The sequence below is a fragment of the Dama dama genome, chromosome 30 (assembly GCF_033118175.1).
Source record: "Dama dama isolate Ldn47 chromosome 30, ASM3311817v1, whole genome shotgun sequence".
Lineage (NCBI taxonomy): Eukaryota > Metazoa > Chordata > Mammalia > Artiodactyla > Cervidae > Dama > Dama dama.
In genome coordinates, this window is record NC_083710.1 from 29,676,356 (window position 1) to 29,699,559 (window position 23,204).

General features: G+C 34.3%; 1 protein-coding gene across 1 annotated transcript in view; it reads right to left on the reverse strand.

The window, feature by feature from the left end:
* Window positions 1–23,204, reverse strand: part of NBEA (neurobeachin) — a 649,896-nt gene that overhangs the window by 353,218 nt on the left and 273,474 nt on the right. The window contains exon 33 of the mRNA XM_061133617.1: window positions 22,517–22,644. Coding sequence (XP_060989600.1) covers window positions 22,517–22,644 — 128 coding nt within the window. The remainder of the gene's footprint in view (window positions 1–22,516; window positions 22,645–23,204) is intronic.

Here is a 23,204-nt window from a genome sequence, read left to right on the forward strand (position 1 = left end):
CTTTCTTTGGGATTGGAATGAAAACTTACCTTTTCCAGTCCTGTGGCCACTGCTGAGTTTTCCAAATTTGCTGGCATATTGAGTGCAGCACTTTCACAGCATCATCTTTCAGGATTTGAAATAGCTCAACTGGAATTCCATCACCTCCAGTAGCTTTGTTCATATTGATGCATTCTAAGGCCCACTTGACTTTGCATTCCAGGATGTCTGGCTCTAGATGAGTGATCACACCATCGTGATTATCTGGGTCGTGAAGATCTTCTTTGTACAGTTCTTCTGTGTATTCTTGCCACCTCTTCTTAATATCTTCTGCTTCTGTTAGGTCCATACCATTTCTGTCCTTTATCAAACCCAACTTTGCATGAAAAGTCCCCTTGGTATCTCTCATTTTCTTGAAGAGATCTCTAGTCTTTCCCATTCTGTTGTGGTTTTCCCTACTTTCTTCAATTTAAGTCTGAATTTGGCAATAATGAGTTCATGATCTGAGCCACAGTGAGCTCCTGGTCTTGTTTTTGCTGACTGTATAGACCTTCTTTTCCATATTTGGCTGCAAAGAATATAATCAATCTGATTTCGGCATTGAGCATCTGGTGATATCCATGTGTAGTCTTCTCTTGTGTTGTTGGAAGAGGGTGTTTGCTATGACCAGTGCGTTCTCTTGGTAAAACTCTATTAGCCTTTTCCCTGCTTCATTCTGTACTCCAAGGTCAAATTTGCCTGTTACTCCAGGTGTTTCTTGACTTCCTACTTTTGCATTCCAGTCCCCTACAATGAAAAGGACATCCTTTTTGGGTGTTAGCTCTAAAAGGTCTTGTAGGTCTTCATAGAACCATTCCCCTTCAGCTTCTTCAGCATTACTGGTTGGGGCACAGGCTTGGATTACCATGATATTGAATGGTTTTCCTTGGAAATGAACAGAGATCATTCTGTCATTTTTGAGACTGCATCCAAGTACTGCATTTTGGACTCTTTTTTTTTTTTCAAATTTATCGTTTGATTCTTTATTTGGCATGATAAATAAATCAGAAACAAAACAGTCTTAAAAAATAATGCATGTCAATTATCAACTGATAGTCTGACTAAAAGTATAAGAAAATGTCCATGAGAATAGCCTCTCATATGTACTATATAATTGGGGAAAGGAAAATGAGAATATTAATAAGCAAAACAACTTTGCATCATACTACAGCTAAAATTTACAGGACCTGATTAAAAAGTAACCAAATTCAATTTGAAATCAAAAGCAAAACACATCAGTCAGAAGGCAATCAACATTTTAAAGTGGATATAGAAAAATATAACAATGAAACTTTAGAGACAAACAGGTAATGCCATTCCAGGCAAAGGTGAGCCTTTTAATATTCTTTCATCCTGACATGTTTATTAAGGAGGATGCTAAAAGCTAGGCAATTATATTAATTCTTATGATGGAGGTATTTGTTACAGGAAAAAAAACAGAAATTGAAATGAAGTCTCTTCTTCATAAGTTTCTTTCTAAAATAAATTTATATATTATTAAGGTGGTAGCACATACTTTAGAGGTTACCTAGTAATCTTTGTTTTAATGGAAATTGCATTTTCTAGGAGTTGTTTAAGGTAGATAATTCTTTTTTTTTTTTTTTTATTAGTTGGAGGCTAATTACTTCACAACATTTCAGTGGGTTTTCTCATACATTGATATGAATCAGCCATAGAGTTATGGCTGATATGGCTGAATCAGCCATAGAGTTAACTGCCATATGACCCAGCAATCCCACTTCTGGGCATACACACTGAGGAAACCAGATCTGAAAGAGACACGTGCACCCCAATGTTCATCGCAGCACTGTTTATAATAGCCAGGACATGGAAGCAACCTAGATGCCCATCAGCAGATGAATGGATAAGGAAGCTCTGGTACATATACACCATGGAATATTACTCAGCCGTTAAAAAGAATTCATTTGAATCAGCTCTAATGAGATGGATGAAACTGGAGCCCATTAGACAGCGTGAAGTAAGCCAGAAAGATAAAGAACATTACAGCATACTAACACATATATATGGAATTTAGAAAGATGGTAATGATAACCCTATATGCAAAACAGAAAAAGAGACACAGAAGTACAGAACAGACTTTTGAACTCTGTGGGAGAAGGTGAGGGTGGGATGTTTCGAAAGAACAGCATGTGTATTATCTATGGTGAAACAGATCACCAGCCCAGGTGGGATGCACGAGACAAGTGCTCGGGCCTGGTGCACTGGGAAGACCCAGAGGAATCGGGTGGAGAGGGAGGTGGGAGGGGGGGATCGGGATGGGGAATATGTGTAACTCTATGGCTGATGCATTTTGGACTCTTTTGTTGACCATGATGGCTACTCTATTTCTTCTAAGGGATTCCTGCCCACAGTAGTAGATATAATGGTCATCTGAGTTAAATTCACCCATTCCAGTCCATTTTAGTTCGCTGATTCCTAGAATGTCGATGTTCACTCTTGCCATCTCCTGTTTGACCACTTCCAATTTGCCTTGATTCATGGACCTAACATTTCAAGTTCCTATCAATATTGCTGTTTACAGCATTGGACTTTGCTTCTATCACCAGTCACATCCACAACTGGGTATTGTTTTTGCTTTGGCTCCATCCCTTCATTCTTTCTGGAGTTATTTCTCCACCGATCTCCAAAAGCATATTGGGCACCTACCGACCTGGGGAGTTCCTCTTTTAGTATCCTATCATTTTGCCTTTTCATACTGTTCATGGGGTTCTCAAGGTAAGAGTACTGAAGTGGTCAAAAACTTAACAATTATCAAACTGAGAAGTTAGTGTGGCTTTGTAACTGAAAACTAAAAAATCAAAATTAAACAAAAAATTAATATTAATTATACTTTGAAATACCAATAATGGTCTGAATATGTATTATTATTTGCTACAATTAATATTAATATATGTCTGGGTAGTATTACATACTATTTTAATTGGACACTTCATGATTTGCCTACATGTTTCAGAGAATTTAATTGAAAACTGTACAACTAGAAACAATTCATATTACCTTCAAGAAGCAAAAAAAAAATTAAGTTCATTTACCTTTTAAAATGTAATTAAACAATCACAGCTTATTTTTATATTTAGACTATAAATTTTAATTGAAAATTTAAAAAAATTATTTTCAAAATACTATACAGACAATGGAAGTTCATTCATTGATTTACTTTAGTTTACATAAATATTAAGCTAACATAAATTTATCGCAGTCTTACTGTCTTAAAAGAGGAACATAACTGAAGTCTGGAGGTATTAGGGCTAGCACACATTTTCTATAAAGGCTCAGATAAAATATATTAGGCTTAGGGTATGGGGGCCAGGTGACAATAATAAATTTCTGCCACAACTACTCAACTCTGCCATTGTAGTGCAAAAGCAGCCATGGACAATACATAATCAAATGAGCTTGGCTGTCTTCCAATATAACTATTTCCTCATTCCAAGGTTTGTTCATGTGTGAGAGAGAGACAGACAGAGACAGACAACACATACATATGCACACATATATACATCTTCATATTTTTAAAACTATAGGGGAAAATATTTTAGATGTATGTCTATGACATTTTATAATTTCAAAATCCAAAAAAGCTCTGGGAACATCTTTCTTGCACAATTGTCATAACCTTAATCATCAGCCAATTAATATACTAGTTACAAACTTTATTCTACTTAGTGTGATTAATAGTGTGATTATCCTAACATGTTACTGTAGATATATTAATGTGCTTAAGTAACAAGTTAACCCAGGGTCCCCTGAAGATGCTATGAAACACAGGTATAGGCACCTGTTTCTCTTCTTAAATTCTAAAATATCTGAATTACAGAATACATCAGGCTCTAAGCTATTAAAATACAAGAGATGTGACCTTGCTTTTTAAGCCAGAAATCAGTGGTACTCACACATGAAATATTTTGAATGATTCATAAAGAAATTAATTTTAGCTGCCATCTCAAAGTAATTTGATATTACATCTTCTCCCATGAAAATTCTGTATGTTCAGAACTAAAAATCTATTTCCACATGAGAGTAGTTGGCTAAGTGCTTTTAAATTATAAATTTAGATGTTAGATTGCTCAGAGACAAGATTAACTGTAACTATACCTACATAATACCCTGTCATTTTGACTGACTTATTGAAACAAACTCTAAATTGTTTTTCATTTGTTTATTTTTGATTTTGGTCATTGTATCTATACAGCCTAGGAATCTTATTGACTGTGGATATTTTTCTCTTATATAGTTTTGCTCCTGCTAAGAATTTTTGCATAGTGATAAAGCTGAAGTTCCTAAAACTCTTTCACAGATAACTCTTCCATGGAATGATAGATTACAATAGAAAAAAAAAAATGAACCTACAAAGATATTTCCTCCTGCTTTGACTGTGAATGAGCTAGGCTGAAGAGAATATTCTTATGGTACTATTATAAACACCTATAAAATATGAAACACTGATGTAAATTTACTTTTTTACTTATGCTTTAGAAACCATGTTTGTGCTAGCCTATCAAAAGTGTTGCATCAAGGGAGATATCTCGAAAATTCTTGGTATTCAATGTCACTTTTTTTTTGTTTTCACCTGACTTTCACTTCTCTTTGTACATCCCACAGAAATACTCTTTTATATTTACACATGCTAAACAATAGATTATAATTTCCAAATCACTTGGGATTAATTAAGTTTTGAGTTGGCTCTCTTGAGATATGCTCATTTAAACTATTTATTTTGGTAACTATAAGTAAGCCACAGAGATGACGCTATCTTTGACCTCAAGGAATGAAATCCCAGTTACAAAAATAAGGCACATAAATATACGTGTATATATAGGTGTCCAGAGAACATATTATACAGAAAAAATTATACAGTATTATGCCTCCAAATAACTTAAAACAACTATTATTTTAAATACAGGTCTTCATTAAATACTGTTTCCTATAGTATTAGACTCAAGTTTTCACTACAGAAGTAATTGACTGAGTGTCTTGCCCTTTTCTTTAACTTCCTGATTTAATCACAACAGCAATGGATAAGGGTGAAATAAGGGAAATAAGAGACATTTTGACTATCATAAGTCATCTGGACCCTGCAATTCTCTTTGGGTTAAATTCAATTATAGAACCAACTGTTATTCCTGTATCACTCCTCTGCAACAACTTTCTTCTCTTCTCCCTGTGCTCCTTCAAATTCCAAAAGCCTCAATTAAATTCTAAAACTACTAAACTATGTCTGGTTCATATTTTGACATTACCTTAGAGACTCAGATCCTGAATAATTATTAAGAATAATACATATATATTTAATCTTGTAATTAATTTCAAGAAATATTAATAATCAAAAGAGAAAAAAGCAAGACATTTATACAATTAAACCACATGAATAGAGTTGGATAAAAATGGCTATACCAATGACTAGTTATGAAAAATGAAACAATAATTTATATTCTATAAAATATTGGCTCCTCCTTTTAAACACAGTATGTATAAGTGAATAATTTGCATATTAACAGTTCCAAACTACCCAAATTCTGACTTTCATTTATTTATATTCTGAAATAAATATATTTAATAATTTTAAGTTCTCAAGTTTAAATAAATTTAAGTTTAAAATTGCTTTTTAATAAAATACACCTTTAAGTTCTTTATTTTTGTATTCAGAAAAACACTGGCTCTTTTTCTTTTAAATATTTATGTAATACACAACAGAAATACTATGAATCCCTTTTCTTAATAATGGATTCACAAAGTCAAAGATAAAAACTAAGAAACATAATTAGTAAAAGAAAATTATTTGATAAATATTATAGTTAAGGCATAAACAAGGAAAGAGAGGCTATTGTTTAAGGTAGGCTCAAGCAGAGGTCAGTCAGATGAACCTTACATATTTTCAGGAGTACATTAACTCTATCCAATTATTATAGGCTTAAACTGTCGAAGCACTCTTGAGAAAACAAGCTGGACCTTCAGAAAACTCCTCATTTGTGCTCAAAGCAATAAATTCTCAAATTTGACCCAAGCAGAATCTTCTTTACTAAATCCTCCATTTCAAACAAAATATCAAATAGAGATGAGTAATCAGTCCAGTTTTATTCATTCTTAAGAATAAAATAAAGCTTTTGTAACTTGGAAGAACTTGAAAATTCCTTCAATTTTAAAACTGAATGTTTTTTTTTAAAGATACTGCGAAAAGTCACAGAAATTATTCTAAGTATATATTCTGCCTAAGTAATAATTTAGTGAGATTATATGCCAAAAATGATATAATCAAAAAAGAATAGATCACTAAATTAACAAGATTATTTTACCTATACCAGAAAACTCTATATCCAACTCATCTGTGCATGCTAAGTCGCTTCAGTCATGTCCAGCTCTTTGCGACCCTATGGACTGTAGCCCTCTAGGCTCTTCGGCCAATGGAGATTCTCCAGGCAAGAATGCTGGAGTGGGTTGTCCTGCCATCCTCCAGGGTATCTTCCAGGTCCAGGGATTGAACCGGAGTCTCCTATGTTTTCTGCACTGGCAGGCAGTTCTTTACCACTAGTGCCACCTGGGAAGCCTATCCAATTCATACCTACCTGCAACTCAGAGTCAAATTATATAGTTCTGTAAGTACCAGAATGCAATCTGATAATAATAGAAAAGTCAGTGTGTGAAATGCTCTGTAAATAAAATAAATAACAATTCAACATAAAATATTACACCCATTTATTAAAGTAAATGGTGTTTTTATTTCTTCTAATTCTTGCAATAATAGAACTATTACACATAACAGTAGATTGTTGAAACTGTATGAATTGGAAAATCTTATGAAGTGAGATATAATAAATGATAATAAAAAATATCTAACAAAAAGGAGCTAGTCATTCCCAAGAATAAAGACGTTTCATGATTCAGTTGTAAAAACAGCATTGCATACTTACTATATGCAGGGCACAGATATGGAACAGATATGTTCCATGTGCTAGAGAATCCTGCATTCTAATTGAGGACACAGCAGATAAACTGATCAGTTCAATGTGAAGAGAACTGTTATCTCGGAACCATTACAGGATGTTGACTTGGCAAACAAGATAAATGATGTCATTAAAGTAATTCTTATTGTGATATAGGAAAAGGGTGAAATTTAATAAGGGGAAATATTTAACTACAACCTGCTCCAGTATTCTTGCCCAGAGAATACCATGGACAGAGGACCCTGGCCCACGACAGGCCATGGTGTCACAAATGGTCAGACACAACTGAGCAACAAGTACACACACACACACACACACACAGTGTACAGTCATTAATTTCTTTGAAAAAACTGACTTAGCGATAACTCTAAGATAAAAAATCACAAATATTTTGACTTGTAAAACAGAATCTGTTTAATCTGATATAAAAAAACACCCATTGAGAGTATCAAACCTCAAGATTTCTCCATGTATCAAAACAAATACATTAATAGAAAGCAGAACTAATGTGAGAATATTTGCTAGATTATATATTGCAAAGTACAGCTACTGAAATAATCTGTATAACTTTTTTACACAATCAGTTTCCAAGTTTAAATAATATCCTTGATTAGAAGATTATCTTTGGTTGGGCTTAGTGTATTTGGAATAACCCTACTGAGGACAGAGAGAATAACATTTTAGCCGTAGATAATAACATGTGTATCATGAATCACAGGTCATATTTCCATATGGAGGAGGAGAAAATAATCCTCCAGCAGTTAAAACTGGTATAACAAGTCGAAATTGTAGCTTTCATAGATTGTATTATGCACAATAAAGTTTATATTTGCTTTATATGCAATAAAGTAATTCTGGATGGATAGACAGATTTAAAGGATTGATTCTACATGGAAAGGCAATGTATATGCAAAAGAAAGTAAGGGAAACAAGTTACCCAGGAAAATAAACTTTAAAGGAGACATAAGGGGGAAAAAGTTTAGATCTCTGGTAAAAGTCCACAAAGGTAACTATTTTATGTGCTGGCTTAAGCAGCACTGAAACAGAAACTATTATCACACAATCAAAATCTCACCATGTATAAAATTTATACAAGTTTGATTTTCATTATTATACAATAGAAAAATGAAAGATGAAATCAATATACCACTCACCTTTACAATAATGGGACAAAAATACTTTATAGTACTACAATTTCTGAGGGATGTAATAAAATAAAGTCTATTTGTGAGAAAAATAGGATGGTACAATGTGAGTTCTAAAAAACAGTTACAAGAAACCAAAGATTCTCACTTGGCAGATGGGAATATTTCTGGGGAAAGAGTTACTGCAGAAAGGGCTTATTTCTCTTGTGATCCAGGGCCCACCTAAATCGAGGCAACTTTACATAATTGAAGGTCATCTGTAATGTGGAAACTGCGTTTTGATACCTGAGAAGGACAGACTGGAGACTGATGGTCAAGGGTGACATGCCCTGGGGCTGACCTCAATCTATGAAACTAGAGACACAGAACAACATATCTGGACAGCAGAGATCATGGACCAAGAAAAAATCTGCCCGTGTACATTTTCTTTAGTTGTAGTGGTGTTTAAAATACAATGTAAGTAGATATTTTTAATTATTTGAATGTTAGTAAGAACTAATTGGTTTGTTAATATTAGAATTTATCCTGAGCTCTCAGAACTAGGCAATTTTATTAGCATTATAGAATTCTTTAATCTGGATCTAGTTTTTAATTAACTCAAAGAAGATCTAAATTGAAAATCTGAAGACATGGCTTTAGAATACAAACTAAACAGCTGCATACTCTTGAGCTAAGATATCTGCCTTTACTGATACTAAAGTTCTTTGCTGGTAAGCAACAGATTAGTGATTTTGAAACTTTTTTTTTTTACTACAATAATTCTTCGGCACTCAGCCTTCTTTATGTTCAAACTCTCACATTCATACATGACTACTGGAAAAACCACAGCTTTGACTATACAGATCTCTGTTAGCACTTCATGTCTTTGCTTCTTAATATGCTGTCTAGGTCTGTCATAGCTTTTCTTCCAAGGAGCAAGCGTCTTTTAATTTTATGGCTACAGTCACCATCTGCAGTGATTTTGGTGGTGGTGGTGGTGCAGTCACTAATTCGTGTCCAACTCTTGTGACCCCGTGGACTGTAGCCCATACAGGCTCCTCTGTCCATGGGATTTTCTAAGCAAGAATACTGGAGTGGGTTGCCATTTCCTTCCCCAGGTGATCTTCCCGACCCAGGAATTAAACCAGGTCTCCTGCATTGCAGACAGATTCTTTACCTGACTGAGCTATGAAGCCCAAGAAGATAAAATCTGTCACTGCTTCCAATTTTTCCCCTTCCACTTGCAATGAAGTGATAGGACTGGATACTATGATCTTAGTTTTGTGAATGTTAAGTTTTAAAGTCAGCTTTTTCTCCCTCTTCTTTCACCCTCACCAAGAGGCTCTTTATTTCCTCTTCACTTCCTGCGTTTAGAGTGGTATCATCTGCATACCTGATGTTGATATTTCTCCTGGTGATCTTGATTCCTGCTTGTGATTCATCCAGCCCAGCATTTCACATGATGTATTTTGCATATGGGCTTCCCAGGTGGTGCTAGAGGTAAAGAACCCATCTGCCAATGCAAGAGTCTTAAGAGATGTGGGTTCGATCCCTGGGTTGGGAAGATCCCCTGGAGGAAGGCATGGAAATGCAATCCAGTATTCTTGCCTGAAGAATCCCATGGACAGAGGAGCCTGGCAGGCCATGGTCCACAGGATCACAGAAAGTTGGACATGACTGAAGTGACTTAGCAGGCATGCACACTCTAGATATAAGTTAAATAAACATGGTCACAATATACAGCCTTGTAGTATTCCTTTCCCAATTTTGAACCAGTCAGTTGTTCCATGTAAGGTTCTAACTGCTGCTTCTTGACCCACACACAAGTTTCTTAGGAGACAGGTAAGGTGGTCTGGTATTCCCATCTCTTTAAGAAATTTGAATTTTGTTGTGACGCACATAATCAAAGGCTTTCGCACAGTCAATGAAGTAGAAGTAGGTGTTTTTCTGGAACTCCCTTGCTTTCTCTCTGATCTAAAGAATGTTGGCAATTTGATCTCTGGTTCCTTTGCATTTTCTAAATTCAGCTTGTACATCTAAAGTTCTCAGTTCACATACTGCTGAAGACTAGCTTGAAGGACTTTGAGCATAACCTTACTAGCATGTGAAGTGAGTCACAGCCTTGTCATGGCGAAGGGGCTTGCTTAACTCAACGAAGCTATGAGCCATGCTGTGCGGGGCAACCCGAGATGCACAAGCCGCAGTGGAGAATTCTGACCAAACATGGTCCATTGGAGAAGGGAACGGCAAGCCACTCTAGTATTCTTACCACGAGATCCCCACGAACAGTATGAAAAGGCAAAAAGTTTATGATACAGCAATGTAGAAGGGTCTGCCAGGCAAATACAGGTAAATGGAAAGCATTCCATGATCATTAAAAAAGAATTCAACTATGGCAAGACTTTTCTGAAGCCCTCATATTCTTTAAAAGTCAGAAATACACTGATTTAATTGAATTCCCTAACTATAATGTTTAAAACATATATATCACCATGGGAAAAATTAATTTATCTGATATATATATATACACACACACCCAAACACATACATACAAAGTATTACTGAAATGTATATAAGGTTTTATATTTGTTGGCTTTATAATTAACTGAAATTAAAGGATTATATAAATAATCAAATTATTTATATAAATAATTTATATAAATATAAAATATATATTTATAATATATAAATATATAAATAAATATAAATAAACAAATTAGCCTCTGTTTTATTACCTGGATCAATCCCTCTAGCAACTGGCATGCAGTATATTTATATATGGGAAATACACTAGTCCCATTGCCAGATGCTGCTGTTCCATAATTTACAGTGACAGTCAATTGTTATTCTGTAGGAATTTTGTCCATAATTAACTGAATTTTACATACAGGTTGTTTCCCATCATCCTCCCTGACACCTTGGGCTACAGAAGCTAGTGAAAGCTTTCCATGAACCTATTAAAACAGAAGGAAAAAATAATATTCTCAAGCATTTAAATAATAATATCATAAATTTAAAAGAATATTTATAACATATTTCATAATCCAAAACAATCAGAATTCAATTTTACAAAAGGTGGATTTTTTAAAGGTGGATTTACCTTAGAGCAACTGAAGGATACAGAGAGCCATCAAGCTACTAAATAAACTCAGAATAAACACCATAAACTAATTACATATCATAACTATATTATGTCCATAATAAGAATATAAAGTGGCTGAAAAATATAACTACTGTAAGTGCTCAGCAGTATATTTCCTCTCTTAAATCTTCTTTTTTTTTTCACTTTTAAATTTTCTAATTTACTTTCTCTTTCCCAATTATTTATTTCTTCAATGTGTATAAACATCAGAGGAAGGATGAAATGATGAAAGCCTGTAGTGATTTCAAGCTTAGTTTATGGAGGGTTCCATGTAGTTTACCATATATATAAACTCTGTATCTAAATCAGTATGTAGGCAATTTTCACAATATAAAAACAAATTATTCTTACGCCTCAGAAGAAACTACATGTGTAGCCTCCAAAAACAGACTTGTTATTTGATGTTACATGTTTCATGGAATATATAGACCATTTCTTTCATTGTTAATTGATTTAGAGCATCCATATGTACTCATTTGCCAAGATAATCCAAGCTGATGCCTGCATGAGTGTAATTTTAAATATGCACTTTTTCTCTTTTAAAAATGTTATGTTTTGCATGAAAATTTGTATGAATAATTTTAATAAAACAAAAGACAAAGCTGTTTTCTTTTTAAATTATATTATTATGGAATATATGATATAGGTAGCTACAATCTATTATTTCTTGAAACAAAAATAGTTTCCAAACACCATATTAAGGTTATTGTTGTAGTGCTCAGTTCTTTCCAACTCTTTGAAACCCCATAAACTGTGGCCCACCAGGCTCCCCTGTCCATGGAATTTTCCAGGCATGAATACTGGACTGGGTTACCATTTCCTCCTCCAGGGGACCTTCCCAAGCCAAGGACTGAATCCATTTCTCTTGAATCTCCTGCACTGGCAGGCAGATTCTTTACCACTATGCTACCTGGGAAGCACCCCATGTCAAGGAATATGATCCATTTCTTGTGTGTGTGTGTGTGTGTGTGTGTGTGCATGCGCACACACACTCAGTCACATCCAACTCATTGTGACCCCATGGACTGTAGCCCGCGGTGCTCTTCTGTCCTCCACTATCTCCTGCAGGAAACATTTAGTTGTTATATCTTATTAGGATCCTTTGACCTACAACAGTTAGCAGCTTTCTTTTACCTTAAAACTTCCTGTTTTTCTCCCCAAAAATGTCCTTCTCCACATTAAAAAAAAAATTCCCCATATTTAAATTCAAGCTATATCATTTGGCAAATAATACTCCATTTCAAGGTCTACTTCCCTGGTAGCTCAGATAGGAAAGCGTCTGCCTACAATGTGGGAGACCCGGGTTTGATCCCTGGGTCAGGAAGATCCCCTGGAGAAGGAAATAGCAACCCATTCCAGTATTCATGCCTGGAAAATCCCATGGACCAAGGAGCCTGGGGGACTACAGTCCATGGGGTCGCAAAGAGTTGGACATGACTGAGCGACTTCACTTTCCTTTCCCTTCCTTTCAAGGTCCACTTTTGATTTGTATGCTGCTTTCATATCTCCTAGCTCTGTGAAAAAGATGCATTTCAATATGCTTTTACTCCTAATTTCTCTCCTGGAAGACTAGGAAATAATATTATCTCTGACTGTATCCCTACAGTATACTACAGAATACTTTATGTAGTATCTTATACATGCCACTATATTTGATATACTATATATATCATATTTAGTAAATCCTTTTGGTAAATAAGGTTTCTCTGAATTTTCATCAGTCCTTAACTTTATACTGCTGCTGCTGCTGCTAAGTTGCTTCAGTCGTGTCTGACTCTGTGCGACCCCATAGATGGCAGACCACCGGGCTCCACCATCCCTGGGATTCTCCAGCCAAGAACACTGGAGTGGGTTGCCATTTCCTTCTCCAATGCATGAAAGTGAAAAGTGAAAGTGAAGTCACTCAGTTGTTTCTGACTCCCAGCGACCCCACGGACTGCAAGCCACCAGGCTCCTCCATCCATGGGATTTTCCAGGCAAGAGTACTGGAGTGGGTTGCCATTGCCTATTCTGAACTTTATACTAGGTTGCTGGAATACAGTTCCAGTTTAGCTAGTCAATGAGCATATGGTGATAGTCATAAAAATTCTAGTGAGTGAAAAAATAATACTGGTTTGAGGGCTTTAGTAAAACCACTCTCCTTGACAAATCATGTTTTCTTTACTTTAGTCATCTTTATCAGCTAAAATGCGATTCCCATATTGAAATACAAAACTTAGCAGTTTGAAACTTTTTACTTATGATGAGAGTATAATTTCTCCTTTTAGAGGATATTGTTTTCTTGTTAGAAGCTACCTATGATGGAAAAATATTTATTAACATATATATTTCACATATATCCATATATTAACTATTTCCCACACTCTCCTTTTGTGTATCTAGTTTCCAACCCTGTTTCACAAATGTATTCACTGCTGTGCTGGCAATGAATTTCATTATCTTTAATTGTCTATAAAAGTGTTTATATTCCCCTCATTTTTGAAGAGTATTGTCATTGGACAAAGAATTTCAGGTTGGAAGTCTATCAAAACTTAAAAGATGTTCCATTTTTTTCTGATTTGCATAATTTCTGACTAAAGGTTGATGATAATTTTACTCTGAAATCATGGTTTTTCCTGACAGTGATCTCAAAATTTTAATTTTAACTATAGGTTAAAATTGACTGTTTTTACTTTGTGTGTAACTTTCTGTGAGATATAACATATATATAGATCCCTGTATCACCATCATCCCAAAGAATCCCTTGTAATATTCTTTTACAATGACACCCTTTCCCACCTATAAACCCTAGTCAACACTGATCTGTTTTGAGAATGTCCAAAAAAAAAAAAGGAAACATAACATACAGAAACCCTGAGATGAGCATTTCTTTCACACAATAATGCCAATGAGATTCAACCAAGCAGTAAGGTTTGCCAACAGTTTGTCCCTTTCTTCTGCTGTCTGAATCTACCACAGTCCTGTTTTTTTAAAAACTCACTGAAAACCATTTTCTCCAGTTTGGGCTTTTATATGAATATTCATGTACAGGTTCTTGTATGAAAGTAAGTTTTCATTTCCTTAATTTCAAGGAATGGGATCATAGAGTCATATAACTGAATGTTTAACTCAGTAATACTCCCAAACTGTCTTCCTCAGTGACTGCCATTATGCAGTCTCCAAGCCATGGATGAGAGTGCCAGTTGTTTCAACTTCTCCCCAGTACTCGGAATTATTATTATTATTTTTTTACTTTAGTCATTCTTCTACAAGTTTGTAGTGTTCAGCCAACCTGGTTTTAATTTGCATTTACTTTCTGATAAGGTTGACTATCTTTTTATGAGCTTATATTCACATCCTAATGTGATTTTTTCTCAAGTATCTGTTCAAGTCATTTTTAAATAAGTTGGTTTGCTTAATACTGATGACTACTTTTGAAATTTTCTCTTGAAACCTGGTTTGAACAGTTTAATTATGTTGTTTCATGGATTTTTTTGTTTTTTCCTTTGTATTCATCCTGATTGAGGTTAGTTGAATTTCTTGGATCTTAGGATTTGTAGTTTTCAAATTATTTGGCTATTATTTAAAAAAAAAAAAAATACATATACACCCATAGCATCCTAACTTCCTTTTTCTTGGACTCCAATTTTATGTATGTTAAACTGCTTGATTTAACTCATAGGCTCCCATGGCTCTGTTTCCCATTTATTTAGTCCTTTTTTTCCTATTTCAGTTTTTAAAGATACAATTCTATACTTCTAATTCAGTTTTATTGTCTTAGTGTATAATAAGCCATTAAATCCGTCAAATGAATTTTCCAGGTTAGTTACACTGGGAGGGCAAGTCTACTTCCTATGACTCTATCATAAAAAAGTCAAGATCACACTAACTCTTTGAGAATTTTCCTTCAAAATATTACACTACTGCATCTTTCTTCCTGTCAATAGCTTATAAGTAAGTGTTAGTTGCTCAGTCCTGTCTGACTCTGCAATCCCGCTGACTGCAGCCCGCCAGGCTCCTTTGTCTATGGAATTCTCCAGGCAAGAATACTGGAGTGGGTAGACATTCCCTTCTGCGGGAGATCTTCCCAACCCAGAGATTGAACCCAGGTCTCTTGCACTGCAGACAAACTAGTTACCTTCTAAACCGCCAGGGAAGTCCTGCCAATAGCTCTTATAGGACATTATACCAGATGGTGATAGCGGTAAAGAGCCTGCCTGACAATTTGGGAGACATGAGAGATATGGGTTTGATACTTAGATCGGGAAGATCTCCGGTAGGAGAGCATGGCAACCCACTCCAGTATGCTTGTAAGGAGAATCCCATGGACAGAGGACCTTGGGGACAACAGTCCATAAGGTCACAAAGAGTCGGACAGGACTGTAATGACTTAGCATGCATATGCAACTTAGATTACTAAAGAAATGTTAATCTTGACTAAAGACTATTATTTTTCATGGGTTTTAATTTGATCTTCCCATTTTGAAACTAGTACAGTGAAGTAAAACAGGATCTTATGCATTTAAAGTAAAATTCTTACACATACACAGTATATACTGTGTAACAGAAACTCAAAGATGTTCTAAGGTCATGTTAGATTATAATATATGAAGGCAATCTGGCTGTCAATGTTGAGTCAAGTGATACAGCTAATCAAGCAGGCAACAAGGTGGAATCCTTGTTGATTCCTATGAAAAACTCCTTTTTGAAGATGTTATAAGTATGATAATCTGATTTTCTTTCACTTTTAAGTTAATTTATGTTTTTATCTAGATGCCCAGAGTGGTTTTTTTTTTCCTCTCTAAAGTCCATTAATTTTACTAGAATGTATCTCAATGTTGGTCATTTAGGTCATTTTCTCAGATATTCAGTGTGCCTTTTAAATATATATATTTTAAAACTATCCTTTTAATGCTGATAATTTCTGTGCATTATTGACCCTATTATCTTTTGTTTTTCTGCTCTTCGCTTTGTTTATCTACTTTGGAGACTCATATGAATGCTGAATATCCTACATTTGCCCCTTTCACTCTCATCTTTGCTCATCTCTTTAAGTCACTATTTTTTTTGATATTTATAGTTTCTCTTTTTACCTTATATTTATCTTATAGCCTTATATGGTGAACTTATTTACTTCTTTATTTCTTCTAATTCAATCCCAATTTCTAAAATTAAGTTTCCCTTTATTTCCAGTTCTTTCTTAATTCCTATCAGTACATCTGTGGGGTTCTCTACATTCTGATATAAATTACTTCTTATCCTGTATTATTTCCTAATGTTTATTAAAATTTTTCATCTTTTTTCCCCTGGTATTTATGGCTTTGAGGTATTTTCTACTTCCTCTCATTTTTCTTTTCCTAAAATATGGTATTTTGATCCTTTTTGTTACTATTTTTTGTGAAATTGGGTTATTGGAATCAATTTTTAGATAGCTTTTCTTTTTCTCTTCAGATTCTAGAGATCTCTTTTGTTTGTTTTTATGTAGTTTTTTTTTTTTAAAAATGAGTCTACTTTCTGAGATCTATTAGCTCTGTTTGTCTTCCCCAGTTTTATGTGGATGTTTTCTTTGTCTCTTTTGTTCTCTGTTGCTCAATTTGGATTCTATTCATAGCAGTTTCTCCTCAATGTGGGACTTTGTCCTGGAAGAGAACTCTGGTTGGGTTAATTTTTCATGGTGTTTAGATGCTCTCACCCCATATATACATACCAGGGAATCCCTGGATTCATCTCCCCGTTTTATCTGCTGTTTTCAAATTGGCCTTCTGGGTTTTTCAGTCAGTAGCTGTACAACATCATATTCTTCAGATGTTCTCTTGTTTCCCACAATCCTGTCCATTCATCTGCTGATACTGTGTATATCTCCTAGTTATAGCTGGATTGTTCCCCCAGGCTACTTTAGTGTTCAATAGGATACACCATCACCTGGTTTTGATGTAAAGGTATACTTGTTGTAGTTATTGTTTTACTATCTACTGTTCTGCTCATGGAGGAATTCAGGGATATTTAAAAACAGCCCCCATTGCCATCTACCCTAAATTTGTCATGTACTTTTTTTGTATTATTGCAATTTTAAAAGTGGATAACTACTGTAAGTTTTGAATTAAACATACTCAAGTTTTTCTAATTATGTGGGCTTATTGTTACTGTGAATAATTCAAAGGTGATATAAGTTCTTTGAGTAGGCTCATTCCTTTCATAACATTTCAGTGATGTTCTTAATTTAAACTATAAATATTCTTGAGTATTATATAATTTTAATAACATTTATCAGTGTTACTAAAAGTATAGTAGATACTTTAGTGACATTTCCTGCACTGCCATTATCCCTTCCTAAGATGTTTCAACTTAAACGCTGCTTCTAAGGTGGGCTGTGTATTACATCCAGTGCTGCCCCCACCACCCACCCCAGTCTTAACTATGACAGGGATAGACACCTAACCCAAGGTTGAGCCATTCAGATTCTCTCATGATAGGAAGTGACTATAGTCAGATGGTAAAAGAACTTGATATTCAGGCACACTGACAGTCAAGTATGGGGTGCCATGCTGGGCCACATCCTGATGACTAAGAAAATGCAGTTAGTCTGAGAGAGAAGTGAAAAATTTGAGTTGATAAGCAGAGACAAGCAAAGATAGGAGGATATGAAGCTGCATTAGAGGCAAAGGGAGTAGCCCTGGTTACTAACTCCCTGTTTCCCTTTCTAAGCTGCCTCAAGTCTATCTGTATTTCATTTCCTGTTTTTGGATGCTTATGAGACTAAGTGCTGTATTCCCATCATAATTAAATTATACGTATGATCTTGTGAGTTCTCAAACAAATATAAATAACGCTCACAGAGTATAACAGTGATATTCAGAGCCACTCTGTGCTGTTGTGAAATAAGACAGTAAAGAGCACTAGGCTAACACACGCAAACACACACACATGCCCACACTGAAACATCTTCCCTTCTAGTTAACTTGGGTGATTACTGCTTCTTTATTACTATGGCAACTCTAGACTCATGGTAGTTCTAAGACCTCCTTAATAAAAATTACAAAGATCTAATATCAGCACTCAAACTACAACTGGACTATCTTCCTTAAATCTTAACTCAAGGTTAAGCTTACACTTATAGGCTGCTCTCAACTCTTTAAGAAAAGTCTCATGGTTCCTCTGAAGTGAATCCTCCATTGCTCCTTAAGCCAAATAAATAAAACAATTTTGGATCAAAGGTTGTTCTGTCATCTTGGGCTGGTATATTTTGATACTTGCATACATATCTAATTTTTACATATTAGTTTGAAAATTGAAAGGCTATTATTTTTCTTAGAGAAAGTTCACCAAGCTCCTAAAAGTTCATACTAAAAATCGAAACATGTATATTATCTAGGGTGAAACAGATCACCAGCCCAGGCTGGATGCATGATACAAGTGCTCAGGCCTGGTGTACTGGGAAGACCCAGAGGAATCGGGTGGAGAGGGAGGTAGGAGGGGGGATCGGGATGGGGAATACATGTAACTCCATGGCTGATTCATGTCAGTGTATGACAAAAACCACTACAATAATGTAAAGTAATTAGCCTCCAACTAATAAAAATAAATGGAAAAAAAAAATCCTTAATCATTGCCAAGAGGAACACACACACACACACATATCAAAAGCTATGCAAAAATAGTAAATGTTAATAAATGAACTTAAAAGATGTGAACAACACTGATTACTCTAGAATCATATAGTAACAAATTTAACACAGTTCAACTAATAAAAGTGATAGACAAATTAAGAAAATACAAGGATATTATTTTGACATGTGTTTTAAAGGACAAAGACAATATAAACTACTGATAATTATTCTATGAGAAAAACTCAAATGGAATACATGTGAATTAAGAAAACCTGAATATAAAACAACAAAAAAGATGCAATTCAAATATATTTTATGATTATTTGAAATTAGGAGTAATTGCTTTCTCTTTTCATAAGACGCTAAAATATCCTCAGTTACCTAAATCCAGTTTTGTTCCTACCATGTATACATGATGAAATCAAAAACAATGAGATTTATTCATTAGAAGGATTATTTTTGAACAGAAATATTCAACAACTACAGGTAAGATATTCTTATCATGTAATTCTCCTGCTCTTCAGGATAGTTTGACAGTTTTTCTTCTCAGAGGAGAGAAATAATGCACCAGATTATGGAAAGAGGGGAAATGGAGCAGAGGGAAAAAGAAAGAATGATCAAGAGTACATGTTCAAGAATGAGAACATGACAGGATATGTAATATCCTGTATACCTCCATAGGCTGAGGTAGAGAGCAAGAACAGACTGTGCACACAGAGGAGCCATCTCATGGGTGTGGATGATTGATCAATATTGGGAATTCTCACCACAGAACACAAATCTTATCTATCTCCCCTTATTTTATTTTCAAAACTTACCTCTACTAAACATTATCAGTAACAAAGATAAAGTTCTATTCAAGTACAAGGGAAAAAGATACTCAATATTATGTACAAGAATCTAGGCTAGGCAATGTTAATAAAACCAATAAAATACTTCCTATTTACAAATGAAAATAATTTTATTAATATTATATAAATAAAACAGCAGAGAGGACCAGACGAGAAGGCATTAATTTGGCATAAGGAATCTGAAGCAGGACTCAATGGATGAGAATAATTTTAAGGAAAGAAAACCATAAAAAAGATCCAGTGCATCTTTCTGAAAAAAAAAATAAATAAATAAATAAAGGAGGAAAAAAAAAGAAGAAAAAAAAAATTCAGTGCAGAAGAAAGAGTCGTACAAAAACAAAGAGATGTGACATGTGTGACTCACTGAATGTTAAAGGAAAGTATTCTATAGTAAAAGGACAGAGACTAATTGAGTCTGAAAAGGAAGGTTATGACTAAATTGTGAGGGATACCAAATGTTGTTCTGGAGTACATTAGAGAATTCTAGATTTGATTGTTCAGCCTAGCAGAAATTTGGAGGACTGTACCTTAACAGGGTCAACTTTCTATTTTGTCAAGTAATGGCATTTAAAAAACAAAACTCAAAACCAAATAATCTCCCATTTGCTATCATCATTTTATTAAGAAAAATCATTTTAACAAAAAAGGAGGAACATTAAATCAACATAGTTTTAAAAATTGGATATATTAAAATTTATTGGATGTAGAAAAGTGAAGAAATAAAATTATATTCTGCTAAGTAAACACAAAGTGAACTTCGAATATATAACTTGTTTGAATGCTTTATTTTTTAGCATAGTTACCTTTTAAAAAATGCAATAGGACTATTCCTAATGCTCTTTCAATTCAATTCAGAGTTTTTGAGGTAAACTTAGGGAAGCCCATTAAAAAAACCTCTTAATTACGAGGATATTTCTCCAACCTTCTCTGCAGTGCTGGGAAGATATAAGAAACAGACCAGATGTCTGACTATGGAAAATTCTGGAAAAGGGGGCTGGCTACATATGTGGGGTTCTGACTGACCAACATAGAGCAGTTAAGGGTCATCTGATAGTAATTTCCTAGAACTTAAAATTGTCACAAATTATCATTTAGAAACCAATAATGTAAACCTCATAACTTCAAATAATTCAGTCCTTCTTTGCTTTCGCTACTGAAAAACAGTGCTAAATTTGTGTCCTAATTTTAGCAACAGTACAGGATCATCACTAACATTACTACATTACTAACTTTATTCCATGTTTAGTTTAGCATGTCTTTGTTCACTATGATTTTCTTTGGTAAATTTGTAATCATATCTGGAAAACATATACATATATAATAGAAAAAAAGATTTTGGGTAATAAGGAAACATTTAAGATTTTTCAATAATGCTTATTGAATTTTTTTCTTATTATAATTATAACATGTTATAGGGTCACTGCACTAACCATTCTTTTGACCTAGGACACTCTTCTAGTAAACTGCATGGCATATCTCCTTTAAGTCTCTGCTGAGATGTAACTTTTTCTATTGAATAATTTAAAATTAATCACCCTTCTTTAAAACTGCAACCTAATCATGACACTGCTATAATCCCAATTCCCTATGAAGTATTAGTACTTATCATTTTACACAGCACTTGTACCACCTTCTAATGTGCTATCTCATTTAATTATTTATCTTGCTTAGTGTTTATTTGTGTTTTCTCTTTGATAGAATATAAGGTCCACAAGGCAGGGATCTTTGTTATTTACTAATATATTCCAAGTATCTAATACCACTTGGTCTAGAGCAAGAAGACAACCATATGACACTATTCTAAGAGCTTTATATGCATTATTTAAAATTTAATTATCACAAGTCCTCTATGTGGGAGTATTATCATTGACTATATCCTACAGAAAGAAACTAAGCTACAAAATGGGTAAGTAACTCACAAAGGTCATATAAGCTAAGAAAGTAGTGAAACAAGGATTTAAATTCAGGTTATTAACTATTATTGTCTCCACCAATAGAGACAGATTGTGCAAAAGCAATTAAGACAATAATAGAACAGGTACAGAAAAATGTCTACAGTAAGTAGGAAGTGAAAAGCAAATATATATATATATATATATATATATATTTCCAAACATATATGAAATTTGCTTATTATATGTCTGCTAAATCCAAGGAATAGCACTTAAAGCCATTATTTACTTACAAGATATCAACTAGATATTGATTACCCCTTTCTGAAGCTCATGAATATTTATAAGTCAAAACTTCTTTTTAAAGAAATAAGGCTTCAGACAACCATACTTATCAAATCTCCTAATACAGGTGCATGTATTAAATCTTCCCAACAGTTAATTTATCTTCTTTGTCTTCTCACTTCATTTAAGCTGCTACTGAGTAGAAGATAACAGCTTCATCAATTCCCAGTTAAGTATTTCTTTATATTTTCTCAGTTAAGGACTGCCATATTACATGCTATTTGTAACTAAGCAAAGTCACTTAAAGAAATATCAATCTTATTAGAAGGAGATTTTAGACATCACTGCTTAGCAAACATGCAACCTAAAAAAGGATATATAGCAGCCCTAACAGATGGAGATTGTAAGGGCCAGGGTTTCCCTTTCCAACAATTTTTCAAAGTTTTTCATTCTGTTATGAGCACTGATTGTGAAAATATTCTATGCTATTTAATAAGTAAGGAGAAAGCATACATGAATATCTTACTAAAATTCGTGGAAGCAATGTCTTCTTATTCTTTTGGCAATAAAGATTCCTTTAGTAACACAAGTTATGCCATGATTAATAGATACATTATAGGAAACTAAAATAATCAGAACATAGAGAGAAATCATACCTTCTATCAATAGCTCTTGTCCATGACTGCCAAGAAGTGTACGAGATAGGAATGGGGCAAAGTCTACAAAAATTTCACGAAGAAGAGGAGCAACTTTTTCTAAAGCTCTTTCAAGTTTTGCAGTGATGCTGTTGAAATTAAGACATAAAGACTAGTAAATATGGTTCAATATAAAACATCAAATAAACTTTACTTCTAAATTAAAACCTTTAAAAAAGTCACAAAAGTCCAATTCTAACCCACTAAACAGTAACAGCTTCAAGTAGAAGGCACAATGTGGAGTTTTACATTAGTCACAAAGCTACTCAAAAGGCCACAGCTGTATCAGAACGATTACACTGTGAAAAGGAACCATGTCCTGCCACCCACAAGACACAGACAACTGGCCATAACTGGAGGAGCTGCAAGAAAAGAAGCTGCTATAGGTCTTCTTTGTCTATCCTCCTTTTCACAAAAAAAAACTGTTCCGAATACCTACTATATGAGTCACTGTGAAAGTTACAAAGTATAAATTCTTGTTCTCAAGAGTTCCCCAAAAAGCTGGACAAATAAGGGAATAACTGGAATTCTGTATGACTGAGCTGAATTGCTTTGCCAAAGTAGGCATTTTCTATATCATAAGCCCACTCACTTTTTATTTACCAACCATTACATCATTATATTGTTGAATATTAAATTTCAAGTTACA